The 24,450-nt window shown below is 38.5% G+C and overlaps 1 protein-coding gene across 5 annotated transcripts; it reads left to right on the top strand.

The window, feature by feature from the left end:
• The first annotated feature begins 242 nt into the window (after positions 1-242).
• LOC128027456 (casein kinase I) lies at positions 243-23,874 on the top strand. 5 transcript variants are annotated; one of them, XM_052615080.1, is made up of 11 exons: positions 244-918; positions 1,156-1,262; positions 5,375-5,501; positions 5,588-5,686; positions 7,911-7,994; positions 13,389-13,528; positions 14,978-15,056; positions 16,844-16,918; positions 17,400-17,506; positions 17,708-17,856; positions 21,937-23,874. In XM_052615080.1, exons 1-11 carry the CDS (start codon positions 796-798, stop codon positions 21,942-21,944), a joined length of 1,098 nt encoding a protein of 365 aa, XP_052471040.1. In that variant the 5' UTR covers positions 244-795; the 3' UTR covers positions 21,945-23,874. The 5 variants fall into 5 exon arrangements, with proteins under 5 accessions (XP_052471041.1, XP_052471040.1, XP_052471042.1 ...); XM_052615082.1 differs by having other exon boundaries at positions 245-918; positions 17,708-17,820; XM_052615081.1 differs by lacking the exon at positions 21,937-23,874 and having other exon boundaries at positions 243-918; positions 17,708-17,861.
• The last annotated feature ends 576 nt before the right edge of the window (positions 23,875-24,450 follow it).

Genomic DNA, 24,450 nt, shown 5'->3' with positions numbered 1-24,450 from the left:
ATATAAAGGAAATGCTGTGAGAAAATACCTAATAAATGTGATACGCAGATTACTGTTTCAATAATTTCGGTGTCATAGCCCTTGAGTATAAAAATTAAACTTTGAGTTAAAATAACATAACTAGGACACTGACTTCACAATAAACATCATCAAATTCCCCTGCGCACCCTCGCGTTTCTCGTCGCGCGTTCCCGAATCCCCACTGACATCACGCGTGAACCCCTCCCCTGCCCCCGGCGGCGCGCTTTAGCGCGGTCTCGCTCCTCTCTTCAGATCAGCAGAATCTGTTCATCTCGACACGGACAAGATGGCGAATTGAGTGGGTTGCGCTTTGAAAAGAAAGCAGCGACTCACGCAATTTCTTCAACGTTAAAACGCCGGTTGCCTTGATGAACGTTCGAATAAGCTGGGAAGCGCGTTTTTAAGAAGAAAAGTCGCCTCTAAAAGCCAAGAGAGCGTCGAGGACACCGACTCCTCCGTGTCCTTTCGGGCTAAGCTGCTAGTCAGCTAACGTTAGTCGGGGAATTGCTGAAGAGAGAAAAAACAGCCACAACCTCAGGGGAATTGTTTTTGTTTGTTTTTTTTACCTTAAATGTCGAGACTGCTAATCTATGATTGAAACCAATGTCCGTTATCACCTTAATTTCGTCGTTGTGAGTTGTTAAGGACACCGCTAGTGAGGATAACCCGATTTTAGGCTAGCTAGCATTGTTTCTGTTGGACTGAAGAAGAGAAAGGGCAGCCTGAAAACCTCCCCGTTCACACAGTTTCAGAGTACTTCTCGGATTTTAGGACATGGCCAGCAGCAGTGGCTCTAAAGCCGAGTTCATAGTCGGTGGGAAATACAAGCTCGTTCGGAAAATCGGATCGGGATCCTTTGGTGACATTTATTTGGCAATCAACATCACAAATGGAGAGGTAAAGATGAAATAGGTGTTTAATGAATGTGCTGAATAACTGGGATAAAAATATTGAGGGCTTATGTCCAGTTTATACATCCACGATGTTATTGCAGATTTTCATAGAAATAGATAGTTTCCCCAGATCAAGTTATAAAGAATAGTGTACCATCACATATTAAACCAACATCCAATGCTTTGTGAACCATCTATATGTAGCAGATAAGTAATGATCTTAATTTTTTTTATATTTCAGGAGGTAGCTGTGAAATTGGAATCACAGAAAGCCAGACATCCTCAACTTCTGTATGAAAGCAAGTTGTATAAAATTCTCCAGGGAGGAGTCGGAATCCCACACATAAGGTGAGTCCAGACGTCTGATTATAAGTGACATTATAATGGAATTTGATTTGGGGGTAACAGGACTAGTATGATCTGGTATATATATAGTTTAACACTCGTGTCGACAGGCTACTAACGTTAGCCCGTTAATTAGCGTTAGCTTTTCTATGAGTCGACTGAAAGATCGGCGTTTATAAATGTCTTTAAAAACGTTACGCAATCTCTCTTATGTGGTATAAGATAGTGTAATGAATGAGATTTGATCACGAAGTGTGTGTTTCTGCGCTGCTGAGTACCGAGTAAGGAGCGAGTGGGAAATGGCCGCTGCTCTTTTGTTGTGTTTGTTCAACATGTCCTCCTCTCGATCAGAAAATGGCGGATGAGGGAAAACAAGTTTCAGGGCCTAACGTTAGCTGGGCTGCTGCTCTCATCCCAAGGTGACTGAGCCATTCGAGGCCTGCTATTATTGTCAAAACATCTTTAAAGAGTCGTTTTTATAGTACATAACTATAAACGAGTTAACCATTGATACGGTAGCTTCCAATAACCGTTTCTAGATGCACATTTGACTAAAACGTAGTCCCTGTCTTCGTTTGACACGGAAAAGGTAGAGGTTGTCACGTATGTTTTACATGTTCTCATTGAATGTAAAACTTTTGACGTTATTTACATTCTGCAGAAGTGCTCTAAGTGTTACAGTATTTGTGTGTAGGTTTGTCTTTGCTATATCCTCGTGTAGTGTTGTGTGTTTGTGTGTGCATGTATTAAATATAATATGCTATAAATGCTATTGATAGTGTGCAGTATGTAACAACCATTTTAACCCTCTTTCTGGGATATCATTTGGATAAGTTTCATGATAGTTTGCTGTAAAGAGGCTGCCAACCCTGAACTTTCACATGTTATTTTTATTGCAGATCTAAACTGTAGAATTGAAACCAAAAGCAATGTCATAAGTTCATTTTTAATTAGCTGGAAAGACCTGACAGATAAGTCTGTCAGCTTGCCCTTTTTTTTAACTCTCACGACCCTCACATCTCTGCTCAACCTGTATTACTGTGGCAATCATGCATTTTGTATTATTATTATTTTTTTTTACATTATATGAAAAGTATAATGTTTCCCACAGGTCTAACATATACATGTGGTTGCATACGGTGAAAAAGTCTTACATTACTTGCTGGCACAAAAGGGTCTGGCTACTAAATGTGACAAATAACATGATCAATAACGCTATTTTGATTTAGTGAATACTTCTATTAAAGTTTGTTTCTAATAATATGTATTACATATTCATATTTAATTTATTTCACAATAATGAGTCCCATGACCAACCTGAGCAGGGAAATGTTTCGTCCTCGTGTGAGATTCCTGATCGCTTGTATTTCTTTTGAAATGACTTGAATTTGTCTGTGAAATATCACCGGACAGCGGTAAATGTAACTGCACCTCATTTCTTGCAACATTTCAAACCAAATAATTTGCTCTTATCTGCTTTTTTACATAAAGGCAAAATAAATGCTTCATCAACCATGATTTTGTTGCGCATTCGTTTCTAATTTCATTGTAGATCGTAATATATCATTTAGTAAACTAATCCAGCTGTCAGAAGGTAATTTGTATACATGTGAATACCCTGCCTCTGCCATCAATGAACTGCTATTACAGATAGCACTTGGTGTGCATTTCTATGGCATCTCATGCTGACAGCAGCTTGGCTGATCAGATGTCTGAATCGTTAGACCTTAGCTAGTTATTTAACCCTCTGCGGTTAAGAGTTGGGTAACCCCTGTCATGGACGGATGGATTTACCAAACACTTTAAGGACAAGTCCAGGTGCAGCCATTAATTATAACTAAAAAGTATACCATATTATACTCTCTTCTAGATTAAATCTACTCCTAAAATATGTGGATTGAACGCAGGAAAAAGTTTCTATATATATGAACTATATATTATTATTATTTTTCTGTGCCACTTTGGCTTGAACTGGTTTAATGAATCAGTTGAAGTTTCCTGTAGAAAATATGCATAAAAGTACTGGTTTCAGTTGCTGGTTTACCAGATCTTGGAAAACCTGCCATACAAGATCCCTCCCCTCTCTCCCCAAAACCACTCACTGCTTTTGCTAATCAAAGAAAAGAGCTTTGTGGATTCTTCAAAGACTTTTTTGTAAGCTCAATCACAGGAAAGCGTCTACTCCCACTAAATATATATACATTTACACCAATAGGCCTACCTCTATGTGGTTAAATAGAAGGCGGTTTATTAAAGTTAAAATGTTCAGGCAAACTGTTCAGCGTTCCCCTTAGTTTTGCTTTGAAAAGAGGATGAGTGTCCCATAAAGAGGCTTGTAATTTCCGTAATCAAGAGATCACTATTCATACCACCCTGCAGCCCAAAACCAAAAGTTTTCACCGTTTTTATACCGGCAGTTAACATGGATGTCATTGCTTTTTGTGATATAACCATCACAAAGATTAGGAGCCAGTCTGTGGTTCAAAGTACGTTTCCTATTGTCATTGTGAAATTGTAGATGTTTGTTTGCTGGTACAGATGACCGAACAAACCCTACTCTACTGCTGCACCTTGTGTTGTCAATAGCTCTTTGTTTAGGAGACTCTCTAGCATGATGGTAGGTTGGCGACTGCTGTAGCAGTGTGCTCATTTTAAAACTAACCCTTTTGAACCTCCACCTGCTAAGTTGTGTATCTGAGTCCTTGTTGTCTAAGTTGAAGTATTTGTAAGAGCCACCTAGTTAATTTTTTTGAATACCATTTACAATTTAGCACTGCCTCAATAGCCTGAAGGGGCAAAAAAAAAAAGAACCTGTTATAGTTGTTACTGCAGGCTCTACATGCAGTCGTGTCACTTGAGCCCCTTTCACACTGCCATTCCGGCAAATACAGGGGTAAAGTGTTCCTGTAATTGTTCCCTGGTCGCTAGATTTGGCACTTTCACACTGCCAGTGATGACCCGGTATATGTGCGTGCTTTCACACACAACCCTTGAAGATCCCGTAACGACACGTGACATCAGCGCGTGACGTGTAATGTACGAGTCGACAACGCTTGGCACGTTATACTTTCATTGAAGCAAGCAAACGATCTTGGCGTCAGCGCGGAAAGTGAGGAACTAACTGATCTCTGCTTCCTTACAGTTTGCACATATGTTTTCGTCGCGAATGTTGATCTTCCTTCAAAACAGCCGGTAAAAGAGTCGCGCGATAACTCGCGTCATCACTTCGATATGGAATTAGATCTGGCTTTTGTTCACACAGCGCTCGTTCCGGATCGATTACCGCAATGTTACTAGGTTCCCGACCCGGGTACAATTCGGTAATCAATTCCGGGACGTGGTTGCTTTCACACAGAAGGCGACCAGGCAATGTTACGGGAATATTGCGGGTCCGACGTGCAGTGTGAAAGGGGTATAAGATGGATAAATTGGATGCCATTGTCCATGGGGTGTGCCATGTAGCTCCAACACTTCCTTAACTGATAAGATTCATGCTTTATTGGCTCAATATAATTTAGTCAGCTCTCTTCATTTTTAATGGTGCTTTAATTAGACGTTGACCGATTGATAAATTTAGCTGATTAATCGTCCGGCAAGTCATTATTTTTTCTGGGTTGTGTCCGGTCGGTGCTTGAGCGGCTGAAGCTTCTGCTGTCTTTATACAGTCTGAGAGCAGCCTCTAGAGGCAGAATCACTGACGCCAAATGCTGCTTGTTTTTAAATGTGACGGTGCGAGCTGCACAGAACCAGGGAGCAGGATGTTTCAGATGCGGATTTGAAACTTCGACAGCAGAATAGTGTGTATACAGTATATCATAATGTATGTTTTCATATCATGACTAGATGCTGCATTAGTAGGGAAAGGACTGTAGTATGTTTGCTGTCAAGGTTGAGCGCTATTGGTATTGGTTGACCTCTGTTTTTAATTTAATTGTTATTTGCTTGCACTAAATCTCATCTAGTACACTTGAGCATTATTGTGAATCACTGAGGATCTGCTCTTTGAAAGGCGTAGCTTTCATCTTTTTCATGATTTTGTAATAATTGTCATGCAGTCTTGTCATCTGTTGATTTTCACCGATATATGATGCTGTTTTGTTTTTGTTTTTTTGTAGGTGGTATGGCCAAGAAAAGGACTATAATGTCCTAGTGATGGACCTGCTGGGGCCAAGTCTGGAGGATCTCTTTAACTTCTGTTCCCGCAGATTCACAATGAAAACTGTCCTAATGCTTGCAGATCAGGTAATGAATGGTTAACTCTGGCTTTTATTAACAGACATTGAATGGAGCTGTGGCACCATCTTAACCTGGTTGTTTTGCTTTTACAGATGATCAGCAGAATCGAGTATGTGCACACAAAAAATTTCATCCACAGAGATATCAAGCCAGACAACTTTTTAATGGGTATTGGCCGTCACTGTAATAAGGTAAACTTTCACCATTTCCCTATTTATGTGAGAGAGAGTCATCTTAAAGATTTAAAAGTGACAAGGAGGATTGACTGCGAATAAGACTGCAGATCACTAAAGTTTCCTGTTACATTGAGACTTTCTCATGGACAAACATTGGCTTGAGAGCCTGTGATAGTTCTGTTTGATGTTGCTCTGCTGATTCGGGATGGTTGGGTTCTACAAAGAATGTTTGGTGGGAAATCATAGGAGCAGATAATTAAAACCGCATTGAGTCCTTAGACACAGTGTTTACAGCTTAACTTCTCAATGGTTTGAGAATCACTTGACTGTTGGGCTGTGGACATGGATTGTATGTCTTTCATTACTAAAATGGAACTTGTGCATGATATGTGACTTGTGGTTGAGTGTATTTATTTTATTTATCCCTTCGCCTAAGAGCCATTGAAGTGCTTTGCACCCTTATTTTTCTCTATTCAAATGTACAGAAGTTGCCTGATTTGTATTTTGTTTCAGATAACTCGTAATTTTGAGCCCTTGCAGACAGGCAACATTTGGCAAATTTAATAAAACAATGACCTACAAGTGCAAGCTCTGATGGTCGTCGGACAGTTCAGATCAGTTTCCACTACAAATTCTGGTACTTTTTGGTACTTCAGTGAAGCCTGTATTACCATTTTTGGCAGTGCTGTTTGGAATAAATGTTTATCATTGTGTGTCTGTGTGAATGCCAGCCTCAAGCTTTTATTTTGATAAAAACACATGAAATTGTCACCTTTTCACTAAAACTATGGATGCACACGCTCTGCTTTTGGATGTGTAGCTATCAACATCCACCCTGGAAAAAAATCATAGTTGAGAAGTGCAGTGAACTCAGCTGACGAGATGATCTGATTTAGCTATTGCATTGCAAACCTATTCTCTTTCAGTGAGTAATTAAAAGGCCTATTCTCTCGCATTATTCACTGCTCTCTGCTAACATCTCTTATATGATCATTGCCACTCTTAATCCAGCCCCCAGTAAAACATTTTTCAAGATTAACAATCTTAACTTGGAGAAAAAAACAAAGCATGTGGATGTCTTTACCATGAATGGTGGAGGGCAACAGGTGACATCAGTTCCAAATGAGTCAGTCTAAAAATGGAAATTTGCGAAGCCATTGTTAATTGTTCTTGTAGTATTATTTTCTTAGATTAACTTTAAAGTTCAGGCCCAGATATTCCTTTGTTTTGAAGCGTACTTAAAGTCTGACATTCTTTTTGCACAATCCCCCACTCTTCTATCACTGGATAACTGTACTCAGCTTGGCACCATTGTTAACTAATAGCTTGTTTTGTTGCTTTACCCTGGGCTGCTATATTAAAGTTTCAAATGTCACTTCCACCGAAGATGTCCCATCTTGTCTTTTGTAACTAAACTAAATCTGCTTTTGCAATAACATGCAGGTTAAGTCATTCACCTCCTGAACTGCATGCTTTTTTTTTGTTTTTTTTCTTCAGAGCTTCATCCCTACCTGATTTGGCCTCTCTATATGCCAAAGTATTCTAGCCTCTTCCTTACTGTAGGTGGTCCAGTGATCCGTCAAAGACAATGCAATATTTATCCTTCACAGGGGTTTTAAAGGGGTGGGGCTGAGTTTTGGTTGGTTGCATTTGTTCTCAAAGCTTCTCATAACTAATTTTAAAACTAGTGCCCATTGTAGTGAATGACCTTTAGAGTTTGCTCTTGATTAACCCTAGTTGTGCCATTTGTCTAGTTCACCTCATGCTAAGGTGGGCTTAGCTGTTAAATGCTGTATGGCACAGCTAGTGTTAAATGCAGCTGAATGTTTATGGATAAAGTCTTGGCAAAGTCAAAAAAGAGAATCAGGCTTGGGAACAATTAGTACAGATGAGAGTAAGATCACTGGGTTGGGCGGCCAGAGGTGCCATGTACAGTTTGCCTCTATGGCTCGAGAACAGATGAGGCAAGTGGGCCCTGCATTATATATGGTTTGAAAAAACAACAGCTATCGGCTAGTATCTGATCCTGGGCTTATGGGAAGATGTCTGCCATTAGCAGAGCCTCCTCTGAGTTTGAGCTAGGACGCTTGCTGGTGGATGAAGGGTTGCCTTAGGCTTTCTCTTCCCTCCCTCTGCTCCTCGCGTTCTTTTCTGAGCCTTGGTGTTGCCTGTCTGCGCTGGCCGTGTGCGGTTGTCAGCAATACTGTTTGATGCACTGCACCCTCTATTGTCTGTTCAGTGTTTAGAATCTCCAGTGGGGAAGAGGAAAAGAAGCTTGGCTGTTAGTTCTTCTCAGGACCCATCTTTCTCAGGATTAAACCAGGTCTGAAACCACAACCACCTCCTAATAATCGCCCAAAGTTCTTTTGATTTGATGATTTTATTTTTTGCCTTTTGGAATTTTTTTTTTCGTTTTGATTTTCAACAATAACCATTAGGGTTTGTTGGCATTAAACCAGACACACATGCTAAACAGAACTAAAGATTTAAAGGGGTCTTATGACGTTGATTAAAATAACATTATTTTGTGTATTTGCTGTAATGCAATGTGTTTGTGGTTTAAGGTAAAGAAAACCCCACTATTTTCCACACACATACTGCTCCTCTATGCCCCACCTTTCTAAAACGCGTTTTTTTTTTTTTTAAATGCTCATCGTTCTGAGAAGCGAGGTTTGTGTCATTGGCCAGCTATCCAGTGCATTTTGATTGGGCAAATACCTCAAGCGTGTGATGGAAATATATTACGCGCCTACCATACTGTCATGCCGTGTCCCGGCGCAACGACGCAAAACCAATAAAACCCATTACAAATGAGGCATTTGTTCCATCTAGTGAGGACAAAATTACAGATTATAATTAGTGGTCAACCAATATTTTGAAAAGCGCAATAAGTTTCTCTGTTTGGCCGATGCGTTTGAGGAGAATTTTTTTTTTTTTTGGCGGCGATGAGAACGGCAGTGCCTGAGCACATAGTGCTCATATTCGCCTTGTTCGCTGTTGTCATTAACAGTTCTGTCTTATATGGACAGAAATATGTCTAATAATCAAAGAACTATTAAACAAAGAAATTAAAATGTATATTAAAAAGTATTATAACGATTGCTTCTATATTAGTAATTAGGGGTGCAAATGGTACACACATTCATACCGAACCGTTTAGGTACAGGTCTTTTGGTTTGGTACGCATGTGTCCGTCAGCAGATGTCGCTGTTTTACTGTCATAAATGTTGCAAATAAACATACGTTTTATATTTTAAAAAGTAAAACTAAAATACTATATAATATATAAAAACTAATATATAAAAATGTAAAATATAAAATGTATATTGCTTTTGTCACGTGAACATCCCAGCTGAAGATGTGGAAATGTGTCGCTCCTTTTGCCAGGTGCATTCCTAACGACTACCTAATGGCAAGCACGTGCCCTGCTCACTCCGAAGTCCCCACTCCAAGGGGATAAGGATGATCACTTCCATTTGTAATTTGCCCAGGTACCAAATACTAGAATAGCTACTATTTAGAGTGAACTAACATGGGGGCACCCATCAGCCTGTATAGATCAACTAACACGGTTGATAAAAGTATTAAAGCTACCAAATAGATTTACTTATATTTTAGAATCGGAATATCATTCATAATACAATGAGCATGTTTGTGAATATTTTGGAAAAAAACAAGAACAACGAAATAAAAGCGATTCATGTGTCATACAGATCTATTGCGGCTGCTTTGTGTCACATGACAAGCATGACGCATAGCCTAAACGCTAAATGGTTGACGCCACAATAATAGCATCCTTCACAAGTTTTTGCATGGACCTAGAGCCCTTTTCACACTGCACGTCGGACCCGTCATATTGCCGGAATATTGCCGGGTCGCCTTCTGTGTGAAAGCAACCACGTCCCGGGATTGATTCCCGCATTGAACCCGGGTCGGGTACCTAGTAACATTGCCAGATTAAACCCGGGACGAGCGCTGTGTGAACAAAAGCCAGATCTAATTCCGTGTCGAAGTGATGAAGCGCATTATCGTGCAACTCTTTTACCGGCTGTTTTGAAGGAAGATCAACGTTCGCGATGAAAAAATATGTGCAAACTGTAAGGAAGCAGAGATCAGTTAGTTCCTCACTTTCCGCGCTGACGCCAAGATCGTTCGCTTGCTTCAGTGAAAGTATAACGTGCCTAATGTTGTCGACTCGTACATTACACGTCACGCCCTGATGTCATGTCATTACGGGATCTTTACAGGTTGTGTGTGAAAGCACGCACATATCCCGGGTCATCACTGGCAGTGTGAAAGTGCAAAATCTAGCGACCCAGGAACAATTGTCGGAACACTTTACCCCTGTATTTGCCGGAATGGCAGTGTGAAAGGAGCTTAACAAGCCTAGAGCAAAGTTCCTTTCTTTGCGTGAACATTTTGGCAATGTTATGCAAATCTTTTCATGGAGGCGTTATTAAACGAGGCGTTGTAGGAGGCCATAGATGAGAACCTTTATAAAGAATATCTCTTTGGGTTTGAGACTTTAGTCTTTGAAACTTTAGGGATCTTATCTATGCCCTTATATACAGCTTGTAGCACTCCAAAGAAAAAGGAAAACTCGAAATTGCATCATGTGACCCTTTTAACTTCTAATCCAGATTTAATGCCACATTTTCACCGAAATTACCCGGAACAATTGTACCAGGAACTTTTTTTCCACCAGGAACTATTTTCCCCCCAGACCTGTTGCTTTCTGCGTTTCCACCGCGGTCTAAAGTACTGGGAAGATTAGGCAGATAGTCTGGTGAAGTAGGTCTGCGCGCATTTCTCAATACAAAGTACACACTTGCATCCTCGTTAGTTCAGACTTTGCGCATTCGATCCGGGAGTGTGATGTCCGGGACGATGCAAATCTGGTAATTCTGCAAACAGGAGAGTACTTGATGACATCAGTCAGCTCACCTTGACTACTGATCATAATTTTCATGGCCGATACCGATTTCAGATTTTTAAAAATTATTTTTTAAGTAACAAACAAGAAAGAAGGAAAGTATGCATAAACAAGATGTTTTGGTATTTAATAGGCCAAACTGGCTTTTGGCTATTGAAACAATAACCGTAACCATCTGAAATTAACGGCAGTAACTGCACATTAAGTAGCCTACATTCAATACAAACACAGATGGTATAGACATCAACATTTAGCTTTTGTTTTTGAATTGGTTTGAAACTACATAAAACTGGCCTTAGATGAAAAGATCAACTGTAACCATGTGAAATTAAAGGCAATAACTGCATAGTTCTACAATTCAAACAACACAATCAGCACACATTCAATAATAGGTTTCTTAATCAGCATTCAGTATTTGTTTTAGTTTTTAAATTTGGTTTTAAATTAAAGTTTTACCAGTGAGAATTATAATGTAGGCTATGCTATATAAATTATTCCAAAATGTTAAAATCAAATAATGTTGGTGCGGATGAAACAAAGATGCAAAGTGTTTCATTTATCCAATTAAAAAAAATAAATAAAAAAAAATAGGGTAATGATTCACATCTATATTTTTGAACTTGAGCAAATGGAAAATAAATAACTATTGTCTCAAGTTAAAAAATATAGATGTGACCTAAAATGTTTTAATTGGATGAATGAAACACTTTTTTCAGTGTGCTACAGCAGGTGATTTTTAAATCAAATTAAGTCAATGTTTTTTTTAAGGTAAAATAAAAATAATCATCCTGACGTTTACTTCTGCCTTTTTTTAAACGTGTATGCAAGTTTTACTTATATATATAATATATATATATATATATATAAACATTTCAGTTTTGTCACAGTTTAGTTCGTTTCGTTTCTCATCCAACACGTAAGAGTTGATGTGAACATCTCTTCACGGTCTACTCATGCTCAGGGGGCGGACTGTACAGTATACGCTAGCACAGCTTTAGTGCGCGCAGGAAAGGTGCTCTTATTTGCGCGCCAGTACAACAACGGCTGATCGCTTCCTGCTATCTTTGCCTCAGACATGTAGCGCTGCACTTCCAGTGTTGAACGACTGTCCGTGTTCAGCGCACAGATTTCGAAATACTCTTCCACACAAAAGACGTGATAGCGACCGATTACAATGTAGTTTGTGCACGCGGGCACACTTCCGGAAAAATGGGCTATCAAATACCACTGCCTCCTTTAGTTTTCATTTAAACCTAATAGCTGCAGAGATGTACTTAGTTCAGGGAAATGTGTGTATATATATACAGCCATTACAAATGAAACAAAATACATGAATTGCCTCTCTCTATTTTCATTTTAACATATAGATAAAGTGAATAGAGACCAAAGTTACCTGTTAGATTTACCCACATGTTTTGGATTTACCCGCAATCAGCATATTTGGCACCTAAGTCCCGCCCCCGAAAGTTCCGGAACTTTGAAAAAGTTCTACCTCGCCAGCAGGGGCTTTCTGAGGGGCGTTTTTTCTTTATTTAATTCCTGGCTCTTGTGGTGGAAACACAAAGTACCGGTCCAAAGTCCCTAGTTCCTCTGTAAAGTTCCTGTGGTGGAAACATGGCTTAAGGGATCTCTGTACAGGCCTAGTTACACTGTATTGGGTGCTTGTTCTTTTTGCAGCACACCTCTTTCAATTCGTCAACACCACTTTGTATCACCAAGGCTTGTTTTCCCGAACCAGCCACCTAATGTTGGAACATACTGGCAGATTGTTGCTAGCCTGCAACTTATTGCACAACAAGCCACATGGAAATTGTGGCTTGGTATTGAACGGGTTGATCTTTTAAGCTGTTTTTTTTAAACTGCTATTTGTAGTCCTCTTCAGAGCACTGACAGGAAGTTAAAATGGCAAAATATTAAATGTTTGTGTGGGTTTTTATAGTGGTGGACAAGTACCTGTACCTCCGGCTATTTCAGAGGAGAAAGGGCTCTTACATAAGTTGAAAATGTTTAAATAAGTTTGGCCAGAAAGCCACTTATTGAATGCTTAATCTTCATCATTTTAAGACGCCTCTTTATCTCAAATTGTGGGTTCTTGATACATTTGTCTCAGCTGTTTTCCAGTACTGGAAGGAGCACTTCAGGGTTTTGTTTTTACACTTTAAAGTTATTGAGCAAGAGGTAAATCATAAAATGTTTGTAAATGTCTAATAAGATTTGGTTTTAGTATTTTCTCCTGATTTGACCTCTTAATGGAAGTGGAATTTGCATGGTTGACGTAACTAATTGTCTTGACAAGAGGAAATATGTTTCAAATCCCTGGTTGAGCCAAGAAAACAGTGGCACGGCTGAGTGGATACTTTACAATATGGCTGCTGCCTCAGTGAAAAACTGGTTGGGTGACGCACTTTCGCTGGGCTGAGTCCTGTAGGTGTGTGTGTGGGACAGAGGTTCTGAGTGGCATTCTACTAATGAGAATGATATTTCAGTCATTGGCAGGCTCTTAAAGCTGACTCTTACATCTCTGCTTGAATATATATGGTGTTCCCTTTCCCAGTAAGCTTAATTTTTCTGTGTAGACTCTGACCCCATCGCTTCATTGATTACAGCCACTGAATGTATAGTTTTTGTTCTTAGGTCCAGGTAATGGGTCAGACAACTCACAAGAGGAAGTTGGAAGAAAATGAAAAATGAATTTTGGGACTCAAGTGTGTGTGTTTCTTGTTTAAAGTCCGTTCTAAAATTGAAATGTCTATTTGTGCTTCTCTTTTCAATTTATTTGTATAGTTGTTCCTCATCGACTTTGGTCTGGCCAAGAAATACAGAGACAACAGGACACGACAGCACATACCCTACAGAGAAGACAAAAATCTCACAGGCACAGCTCGCTATGCCAGCATCAACGCACACTTGGGTATCGAGCAGAGGTGAGCACTCCTGCTCTATTTATAAAAAATTTGCCCATTGTGCTCAAATCCATGTTACAAATTACAGACAAATTATTCTAATCGCAGTATTTGAAATAGAGGTGGGAGGGAAAAAATATGGATCTCCTTTACATCACGATTCTTCAAGTTTAAATTGATTTGAATTGACAAATGGCACGTGTGCGTGGTAGAGAGGTCGGTTTCATTGCGTAGAATTTGTATAGTGAGACGTGCGCATTTGCTTGACAGTGTGTGCTTCCAGTCGCCACGTTTTACTCTAGATATACAATTTGTTATTTGGAATGCAGTACTTTTAGATGCATGAAACTCGCACACTGACAGACTTTCACGTGCACTTTGTTTTTGGTTGTCCTGAAGCTCAGTCACAGCTGCGGTTAAATGCACTGGCATCTCCAAATACTTTTATATTAAATTCTTGTAAATACAGCCAGTTATGTTTTCAGAGCAGGACAGAACATCCGATATTGAAATGGATTTGTGCATTAATGTAAATGCCGACTGTTAAAGCTGCCGCTGTCTATGAGGTCACCAATAATGCTGAGGAAAAAAGAAAACCCCATAACTAGACAATTGTCTGTAAACATTTGGAACGTTTATTTGAAATGGATAAGTATAGTTAATAAAAAGTAGTCTGCTGATATAATAAAGTTTGCACTAATTAAATTTCATTATAAAATGAAAGTGTAGCCATGTGCAGTTCTATTGAAAATTGAGAAATGTGACTCAGTGTGATATTGAGTTAATATATCGTAGTAATATCGTAATTGAATCGTGAAACCAGTGAAGATTCACACCCCTATTTTTAAGATGGCAGTACTGACATAGAGATTACAGGTATAAACCCAAAGCATTGAAACTGCTATTTTGGTTCAAATGTAAAGTTCTATTTGCACAGAACATTAATTGGGAAAAAATGAAGATCAAGAATAGTTTTGGAATCAGATCATGAATTCCAGAATTGGAGTGGATCATGAAGTGCCTAAAGATTCCCACCTCTAATTTGTAATGGTTTTAAAATATATATTTTGACCGTTCAGAAGAACACCATTTTTGCTGTTGAAATTAAACTGGAATTTTTCTGTTAAATGTATTTTCACTTAATTTAATGCACACTTGCAAGTTTTAATTTCTTAAAATAAAAATTACTGACCCCTTAGCTCTCTGAAGTCTTTTGGAATGACAAGCAGCACCTTAAATTCCTGATCGTGACATTTTGCAATATTAAGTGATTGATGGCCAGTGTTTGCTTGCTCTTTACTAAGGAGTGGCATGTCAGTGGTGAGCTAGTAAATACAGGAATCGTTTACTTAATCAACCCTGCTCATTTTCTATTCACTATTTTTGCGTTTTAAAGGTTTACAAGTTGCCCTCAAACTTGTTTGAAAGCCTTCCGTCTTGATTCTTAATCATTTTATTTCATCTTAACAGTCGTCGAGATGACATGGAGTCGCTAGGATATGTGCTGATGTACTTCAACAGAACCAGTCTGCCATGGCAGGGACTGAAGGTAAGCAGTACAGATAATGTAGGTGTTTATAATAGCTGGGTTTTAGATGGGATCGCACTGCATGTCTGAGACCGCTTCGTTGAACAGACTTGCTCTTGAAACATTGATATATATATATATTTTTTTTTTAAGCATGCCAGTAACTTCAACTTTGTGTGGTTTGAATGTAGGTTATATTATGTTTAGAAATGCTGCCTTTATGTAATTAGAGCAGGAGAATTCTCCTTAACGTCCTCCTTAATGAATATTACCAAACTTTTTATTACTGTGGAGGGAAAAACCTTAAAAGAATGAACCCAAAATTGCTTGGCAGCAGGGCTCCAGACTGTGCCTAAAATTTGCGATCGAAAATATTAATTTGCGAGTGATATTTTTGCTGGCGACTACAAATTGACATGTAATGATTTAAAGATTTGCATTTAATGCCTTTTTTCTTGACTGTTTTGCGATCACATCATTTATGTTGACGTAATAAACTGAGACGATGCGCATCAAAGTTTTAGTGGAAAAACCGTCCTCATCTCTGCCGAACACCAGCACACCTGCTAAAGCTCCAGTTGTGAGAGAGATCGAAAATGACTGCGACGTGTGAAGTAAAAGTGCAGAAAAGCAGTGTGTATTTCGTGTACAACTTGAACAAACTACAACAGGTAAATCTGTCAGCTGTGTGGACGTTAGCAATGTCGTTAACAATTCTCGTTTATAATCCATACTGATATGGCTTCTCATCAAGATCTTTAGTCCATATGCGGTGTTCTGTTAATGCGTGAACTTCTTATTATTTTTAGCGCACTTACCTTGTAATAGGCAAAGTATCAACTTTTAAATTCTGCCAAATTCCGTTTTGTTGCTCTTTAATGTGGCATGAGCGATCGCTTTAGCGCCTCAATTCAAGCAGCAAGTGAACCCATCATATCTTTCTGTTTACTACTATAGTACGAAATAAACACGAAAGGACACCAAAAGGCATATAATAAGAGCCTACAGTACAACTTACTGAAATATCTCACGTAATCCGTGTTTCAAGCTCTGGAAAACTAGTAAAGCTTGGAAACCGTGCCATGGGGACAATACATTTAACGGTGTCCAAGAGCTCTTTATTCACCTAGAAAAAATAAAAAATAAAAAACCTTTTGCCAAAATATAAAGAAAGAATACAAGTAGCTAAAGATAAGATTTAACACCACCTATATAAATGCCTGTTATTAATGAAGATAAACAGTCTGGATGTGTGCAAGACATGTAACAACATATATAGGATGTGTTGAGGAGGAGCCCAAACTATACTCAATGACCAAGTGATGCAGACATAATTATGGCCCGTGATATTGGTACAGATTCTGTGTAATAAACAGTTATTTTTGACTGTATATTGTTCTGAAGTTGGAAAAGACGTTTAGTTTCCACTTTAAGTGAACCATAGTTTATCAGGACCATCTACAAGATGGATTAAAATGCTAATTAACATGAGAAAAGATGAGATATAAACACATGACAGTTTGACTGAATACAATTAAATGGATAAATTAAACCCATTTATTCTGTGGTACTTAAGAAAAATCATTTGCCGTCTAATTTAGTTTCTTATAGGAGCCAGAGGCTCCTTAATTGATTTTTGTCTGGAGCCCTGTAGGCAGTATAAAACAGGATAACAGGTGGTGCCTAAAAAAAGTGATTTAAATCTGCTTTCAGCTGGGTTATTTATGGCCGCTAGCACTGTGAGATTGCAGACTGATGGACAACCAGTACCAGATCATAGTGTGTAACATTTTCATTTTTGCCCACAGGCTGCCACAAAGAAACAGAAGTATGAGAAGATTAGTGAGAAAAAGATGTCAACCCCTGTCGAGGTGTTGTGTAAGGTATGTGAAATTCTACACGTCACAGCAAGGCTTTTCAAAAGTCTGCATTCATACATCGTATGTGCATACATGCTACTAAACCTCTGCTCCGTTTAAAGGTTGTGATGGTGCAGTTCTTAGGCTCCATGAGTATTCACATTAGTTATCTCCAGAGCATTCAGTACTGCTAAAAATACTTTATCAGTATGATGCTTAGCCACTTAGATTCTTTTGTGTGTGTTTTTAATGAGTATAAAGGTTTATATTTTGTTTGGCAGCTTATAAACTACGTACAAACATCTAGTTGCTTATAAGAAATTCTAATCATATGTATATCATCCACCTGGCTTCTAGCCTACTAGACTGAAATTTCAGACAGCCTTTTTCCTCAGTGCTATTCATTATATGATATATTTTAAAAATAAATTGGTCAGGTTGACATTAAATTTATGGAGCTTGGTAATTTGGTTCTTTCGTTACATGCATTTGTCTCTTTCTCCAGGGTTTCCCAGCAGAGTTTGCCATGTACCTGAACTACTGCCGTGGGTTGCGGTTTGAAGAGGCACCTGACTACATGTATCTGCGTCAGCTTTTCCGCATTCTTTTCAGGTGCCTGACAGTTTCTTGTTACCTCAACACTCCCAACTGGCCCAGAATCGCATAGGCACACCCTAGTCACAACTTGTTTTACTAGTAGAGGCTGAAGGGGAAAAAAAGGCATATCTTGTCAGTTGTGAACACCTTGTTTATTACTTGTGATATATAAATTGATTTGTATGGGTATACTCACTCTCACTTAATCACTTTCAGGACTCTGAACCACCAGTATGACTACACATTTGACTGGACCATGCTGAAGCAGAAAGCAGCACAGCAAGCGGCCTCCTCAGGGGGACAGGGGCAACCGGCACAAACCCCCACAGGCAAGCAAACTGACAAACCCAAGAGTAACATGAAAGGTTAGTAGCAAACAGCCAAGCGACGTTTTCAGTGCAAAAACAGAGACACCAATTGCTTACATTTGTAAAAACAATAGTGGATTTGGAATATTTGCTCGCAAAAACATTCATGAAATGCAAAGAAACGGTGTTAGTTCAAGGATGCACCCCAAAAAAAAAAAAAAAAAAAAATTCAATTGGTATGTCTTGCAAAAGCAAAGACGTCCTTGGGAAATTTGACTACTAACTTTACCAAAAGATGTCTATTCTTCTCTGGGACGAAGGGTTGGCTTCATAATCATTTCTGTGGATGTCAGATACCCATCCCTTTAATTAACCCCTTTCTAAATGGGATGCTCTGTTTGACAGTTTTCTCCCAATCATTGTTCCTGGATCTAACACTTGTTAGTCTTGATTATAATGGTCTCTTCAGTACAAACATTTATACGTGGGAGTGATTTCTAACAAAAGACTAACCAAGATCATGCCATTTCCACATCTCTTCATTGACTCTTACTGTACTTTTCTATGTGTTTGGTGTTGAGGGAACTGTAACATTGTTCTATGTTCATTGACTCAACAGTAATGTGTTTTTTGTGATTCTAGTTGTGGATCTGCTTTCCAGCAAAAGGCATAGCCCATTCTAGGTATATGGACTTGGAGTAGAGTTGGAACGAACATATCGAGTCTGTTTTACACTACATTAACGATAAGTAGTCCTGGTCAGATGGTGTAGGCTTTAATGTAGTCTAAATCTGTTGTGCATCTGATGCAGTGCAGGCTTGACACTTGGAAGCGCACAGTTAAGTGGAAAAGCTGCTGTAAATCTTCCACTGCCGTTTGCTTCAGTGCCCAGTTAAAGTTGGAGTTTTCATTTTTTGTTTGTTTCTTATTAATGGTATACATCTCAGTGGCTTTAAACATCTATATCATTCTAGCTAGTGGTTGCCTTTGGCGCTTACAGTAGTCCTGAAATTTCTGACAGTTGTGATATTTAAAGCAGTGTCATGCTGTAAACATCTATTTAATCAACTGAACAGTATTTTTTTTTCTCTCTCCCTTTAGGCCTAAATGGCCACAGAGGACAGTGGGTTTAATATAGGGACTGTGCCGTCAACCCACACAGGCAGCTTTTCCCAGCTGAGCTTTGTAATCTGTTTCCTCTCTGTTAGACTTGGCTTGTAGAGTCTTTTTTTTCTTTTTTTCAATCCCAAAGTTCAAGTCGTGTTCTTTGTTCACAAATGCTTTGTGAAAAGCAGGAAGGCTGTTTTACACTCAAGGTTTATCCTGAATTAAGGCAGAGAACAACTGATGTTAAAAGTGGCTGGACTAAGAATAGCATTTGCTGATGAGGTGGTATTGGCCTAATCCTTTGTGCACACTGTTTTATTTTGATTGCACCCCCACCCCCCTTCAAAAGCCAGGACGCACCAGATATATGATTGAATCATTTGGATTGCGAGAACTCCACCCGTTCAAAGATTTACGTATCTTACTGGCTCAAAAATACAGTACTATCCCTTTAAGAATCCTTGGGCTAAATAGCCACAGCCAAGAATTTAAGTGGTGACGCTCAGGATTGTTTGAGCTTAAAAGAACTTTATTTGCTTGGGATTGTTGGTTTCTTCGTTGCCAGCGCAACTTTGTTAGGTTTGGAGATTTCACTGCTGTATTATTGTGAGATTTGTCCTGAAAGTGCTTCGTCAGCACATGTCCTCATGATCAGTGAATGCAGACTTGTCAAGCATTTAATTTTGTTTTCTTGCCTTTTTGTTTTTTTCTTTTTTTTACTTTTTAAACGTTCCATTAGTCTCCATAGAAATGTCAAGGCTGTGGTAAATGAATGTAACTCTGGAGTTAGTGTCAGCTCTGGTTACTTGGCAACCAGTTTGAATCATCTTTTCATTATGACACAAGCAGTGACTAGGGCTAAACTATTTTGGAAAAACTAATTGCGAATTTATTTTTTTATTATACATATGCAAAAAATATTTAAGCTCTTTGCTCTGTATTATTCAACAAAGACAAGCTAAAACATTGTATAGTATGACCAACACAATATTAGATTAAATAATAATGACCTTTTCTGTAGGCCAGGCCTATGTTACGATGAAACTAGGTAATGCATGAATTGATATGGATGACATTTTTATGAAACGGCTACAATCACAGTAGTATATAGACTGATTTGTTAAACTTCCAACATTTGTAAGCATGTTCTATGACAACATAAAGCATTGACAAATAAGCCTGGTGTAAACATTAATATACAAATCACACAAGCTAAAGTAGAAATATTAAAACAAATCTGTTGCTTTACCACACTACTTCAGGTCATTCAAATTCAATGTAAACATGTGGACTGCACTTTTTAAACACCATCTGTTAACTTTAGACCAGTGGTTTAGTCAAACTTTTTTGGTCATGCCAAATAATTTCACTAAACATTATGAATGCTTTATTAAAAAAAAACCTACAAACATCTGGATTACTTGAAACATTGAAAAATAGCATAGAGAGAAGTTATGTAATTTTTATTTATTTATTGTGGGTTTCATGCTGTCCACTAAGGCATAGGACACACAGGCTTCTCTCCTCACCAATGACATTAAACACCATGTATATAGCAGACGTGAGCAGCAAAATACAGTAGAACCAATGACGCTGTCTACACTGGATGTGGTGTGGAGCGACACGACCAAACCAATGCCTTGTTCTATTTATGACATACTAACACAGTTACAATGATTTGCAATGGTCGCTTTGTTGCATCCAGTGTAAAGTACAGCTGTTGCGGCACGATGAGATAACTGTTGTGCCCGGTAAAGACACAGTGAGTGAAGCCACTTACGTTTAGCTGTGTACGGTTTTATTTGATTTTTTTTTTCTCCTGATTGCCCGCGTGCCCCCTACAGTACTCATGCGCCCCACACTTTGAGAACCACTGCTTTAGAAAGACTGTAAATAAGAATATATATTACCTTATTATAGGCCTATGTATTATTTTAAGGTGGAAGTCTTCAGTAGTAAAATGCACCTTAACATTGTTACTGCTTGAGTAATTTCAATGTGCCGTTTTAATGTTTGTTCATATTCTATATGCTTTCAAACATTTCCGTGCTTGGGTTGCCAGCACGGAAAACCCACCCAATTGCTACTCAAAACTAGTCCAATCGTGTTTCGAGGGGGGTCCACCAGTAATCCAGGGGGCAAAATACATGTTTTATGGAGGGGTTACTCAAACCGCAGACTTGGCAACACTGTAACGTGCTGCCTTGATGCTTCCTCTGAAGACTTCTTAGATGTGTGCAGCTTGAAGCAGCGCTGATTAGACCAATTGATGTGTGTCATCCAAGTACTGTGAGAGCTACAACAGATGATGTGTCCTTTTTCACTGATATATTTCTTAAAATATCCATTTATCTACCTAGTACTTTCTGTATGTATATTATAAAATAATAATAATAAATTTATCTGGCTTCCAGTGTTTCACAATATTCTTCAAAACTAGTCAGAGGTTTGAAAGCATATTAATTGAATTTTTGGATGAGCTATCCCTTTAAATAGTTAGTAGATGACACTATCAGTTAAAAACTGTTTAAATGAATCATGTCATGCTTTTATTTGTTCTTTACATTTATTTTGACATGAAGGCTTCTTGGACAGCTGCTTTTCTCTGACCTTGGTTTATTTAACCGTGGGGTTGTTAATGCAACAGTCGACTTGGTTAGGGTGTCATTCAGCTATAGAAGTGAATGAGTACATTCATCAGTTATGGCTAGGGCAAGTCTTAGCTGTCATGAAAACCCGTTCAGCGCTTATGCAGTCGTGAGCTAAATGGTAAGCCTGGACTGTTGTAATGAAGAATTTATCCCTCTGCCCCCATGAGTTTGATGACATGAATGTTTTTCTGAGATTCTCTGCAGCAAGTCTCGACTTTACCGCAGGGAGGGACTTGATGACTTTGCACTTTCTCTCTTCCAGGACTGAATAATGCTTTGACGGGGTTGGCCGCATTGATTACAGTAGCTCAACCCCATTCAGCTGTGTCACTAACTCTTAACCCTCTCCTCTCTATCTATCTGTCTCCCTGTCTTGCAGGTTTCTAAGCATTAAGACAATGTATTGAAGCAGAGCAGAGTGGTCGTAGCAGGATTTGCCTTCCAATCACACCCCGGCATCTAGGATCAAATTCACCAGAACCTGCCAGGCACTGTGGGCAACCTTTTTCCTGTTAAAGAACTTTTGTTCCATATACTATATATGTAATTGGTATATATAGATAAGATGCTCTGCATATATCTATATATTGGTATGTATATACTATATCCACACAGAGAGCAGGCTTGGTTTGGAGTTGGAAGCTGTAGCCTTTTCTATTGTCCTGTCCCTAAAGACTTTTCGCACCCCTCCTCCTTTGAAATGGAAAACCGTAGAAAATGGGGATATAATTGTGCACATGCCAATATTTTCCCGAGTTTTCTCCTTCAGGAAAGCTGTTTGGGGTCCTTCATGAATTCTCGGTTGCCCTTCAGAGCAGTTTTGGTTCCCCTTTCCCCTCTCATCGTCCTCTCATCACCAAGCGTGGCACGAACCCAGACACTCTTCTGTCAAAATGGAGACATCCGAGACAGATTTTTGTCCTTCAATATCTTTTTTTTTTTTTCCTTTCCTAATGCAAAATGAAGCAACTGAGATTAAATGTTTTTTTGTTTTGTTTCAAATGTATCCAAATAATTAAAAAGGCAAACATTGGGCTTTGTTTTTCTTTTCTAAAAAGGTAATTACGATTCTGCCTGCTGGAATGTGCTAGAGAGCTTCTAATGTGAAGATTAAAAAAAACAAAAACATTCTAGTGACTACTAGGTTTCTCTTTAGTACGCTGCATTAACTATATTGTACTTGGTATTCTGAAGTCTAAAAAATAAAAGAAAATCCACAGAAGCATATTCATTACAAATTAGGTATCACTCTGAACTAAACCTGTATGTTAATTGCTTAGATGAAAATTGTATGCATCTGATCTGGGTTTTTTCTCTTGGAAAAATGTTCATGTTGATTGAGCAAGTAACCATTCGTACGATTAATTGCTATGATAGGCTTAATGTTCTGTTTTTGAGAGAAAAATGTGCTCACTCCAGTCTCATTACCATTTTTTTTATGCGTATATATCTTTTTTTCATTTTTATAGTCTTTCCCTGTATTGAATCAATCGGTTTGGGGAAAGTGTTTTTTGTTTTTTTGTGCTGCTTCCTGTGGTGAAGCAGATCCTCGTGTAAAATATCTCTGGGACTTTCTCTCTGCAACAATTTTTCGCTGCTGTTTGGTAGCGGTCTTTTTGCTCATTTTCCTTTTTTTTTTTATTGGAAAGAAAATGTTGGAGGGTTTCTTTTCTATATAGTTTTGGTTCTTGTGAGGCAAGAGAAATCTGATTTTCCTTGTTTTCCTCAGCCTTTAGCCTGGACAAATGCACACCGGTAACTTGGCTTTCTTTTCTTTTTGTTGTTTTCCTTGCCTCCAAACTGTCCCTCAGAACCGGCTTAAAGTACTTTGCAGCTGGACATTCTATAAAAGTGTAATTTATTCCCTTTTAGCATGTCAGAATAAATTAAAAATGTCTTCTCAGAAATGCTGTCCCAGTCTCTGTAATTTTACAAGAATGCAAATAACTTAAATTACTGATAAGATTTCCCCCGTCCCTTTCCATTTGTTCAAGTATCTGTCTCGTCTGCACATTTATTGTTGAAGTACAACAGGCCAGGCATCAAACTTTTTTTTTTTTTTTTAAACTGAAAAATCAAAAGAAATGCTTTAAAATGAGAAGGCGAGATCTTTTTTTTTTTTTTTCACAAAAATGTAAAGCTTTGAATGTTTTTGTCTCAAGTGTTCAAAGGGACATCTTTATGGAAATGATCTCAAGATATTTCTGTCATCCAGGAAAGCAGTTCTTGTGCGGGCTGGTGGGTAGTTCTAGGTGCTTGTGGTGTTTTAAGTTTCCAGGGTTTATATCTGTAAATATTAAAATGGCTTCAAATGGCAGGTGTGGAAATTGATTGTTCTTTTTGACAAACCATCTAAATGGCTCCTTCAGTTTTCTTAAACCACTTTTTAAATATTCAGCACTGGATTATTAGTCCTTTCATGTATTACGCATTATAAAGAATTTTAATTATATTTTTTATTTTTCTTATCGAGTCATCTGTAGGTGTTTCAAATCAAAGCATAATCATAACTTACCTGTTATTTAGTTAAATGGCAAAGTGGTTTAAAATGTGCTGAGAATAGGTCTAAAGACTTAAATAGGACACTTGAGGGAAATGAACATGAGTGGAAAGGGGGGCAGGGAATGGAGTTCAGATCAACACATGCACAAAACAGCTGCTGCCTCACAGGGGGAGGGATAGAACAAACCTGTTCAACACAACCACCAGTATGTTAGTCAAAGTCCTTTTAGGTCCAAACCCAAAATTTAAACCTAACTGCCTTACATGATCGTGTACGAATTTTTATTCTGCAAATTCTTAATACCTAATTTAAACTATTTGTATAGCCTTAATTCAAAGACGGCCTTCGTTCATAAGGTATGAATGACTTGTTGCCCACTGAAGGCTCGTC

This window comes from Carassius gibelio, chromosome A14 (genome assembly GCF_023724105.1).
Source record: "Carassius gibelio isolate Cgi1373 ecotype wild population from Czech Republic chromosome A14, carGib1.2-hapl.c, whole genome shotgun sequence".
Lineage (NCBI taxonomy): Eukaryota > Metazoa > Chordata > Actinopteri > Cypriniformes > Cyprinidae > Carassius > Carassius gibelio.
This window is presented reverse-complemented; position numbering and strand designations above follow the sequence as displayed.

What these genes read in the sequence shown, in the direction of transcription:
- LOC128027456 (XM_052615080.1), top strand. Translation starts at nt 796, where the DNA reads ATGGCCAGCAGCAGTGGCTCTAAAGCCGAGTTCATAGTCGGTGGGAAA. An exon ending in TTGGCCGTCACTGTAATAAG is followed by an intron (nt 5,687 to 7,910) that starts GTAAACTTTCAC and finishes TTGTCTGTTCAG; the next exon opens with TGTTTAGAATCTCCAGTGGG. An exon ending in CTTTTCCGCATTCTTTTCAG is followed by an intron (nt 17,507 to 17,707) that starts GTGCCTGACAGT and finishes AATCACTTTCAG; the next exon opens with GACTCTGAACCACCAGTATG.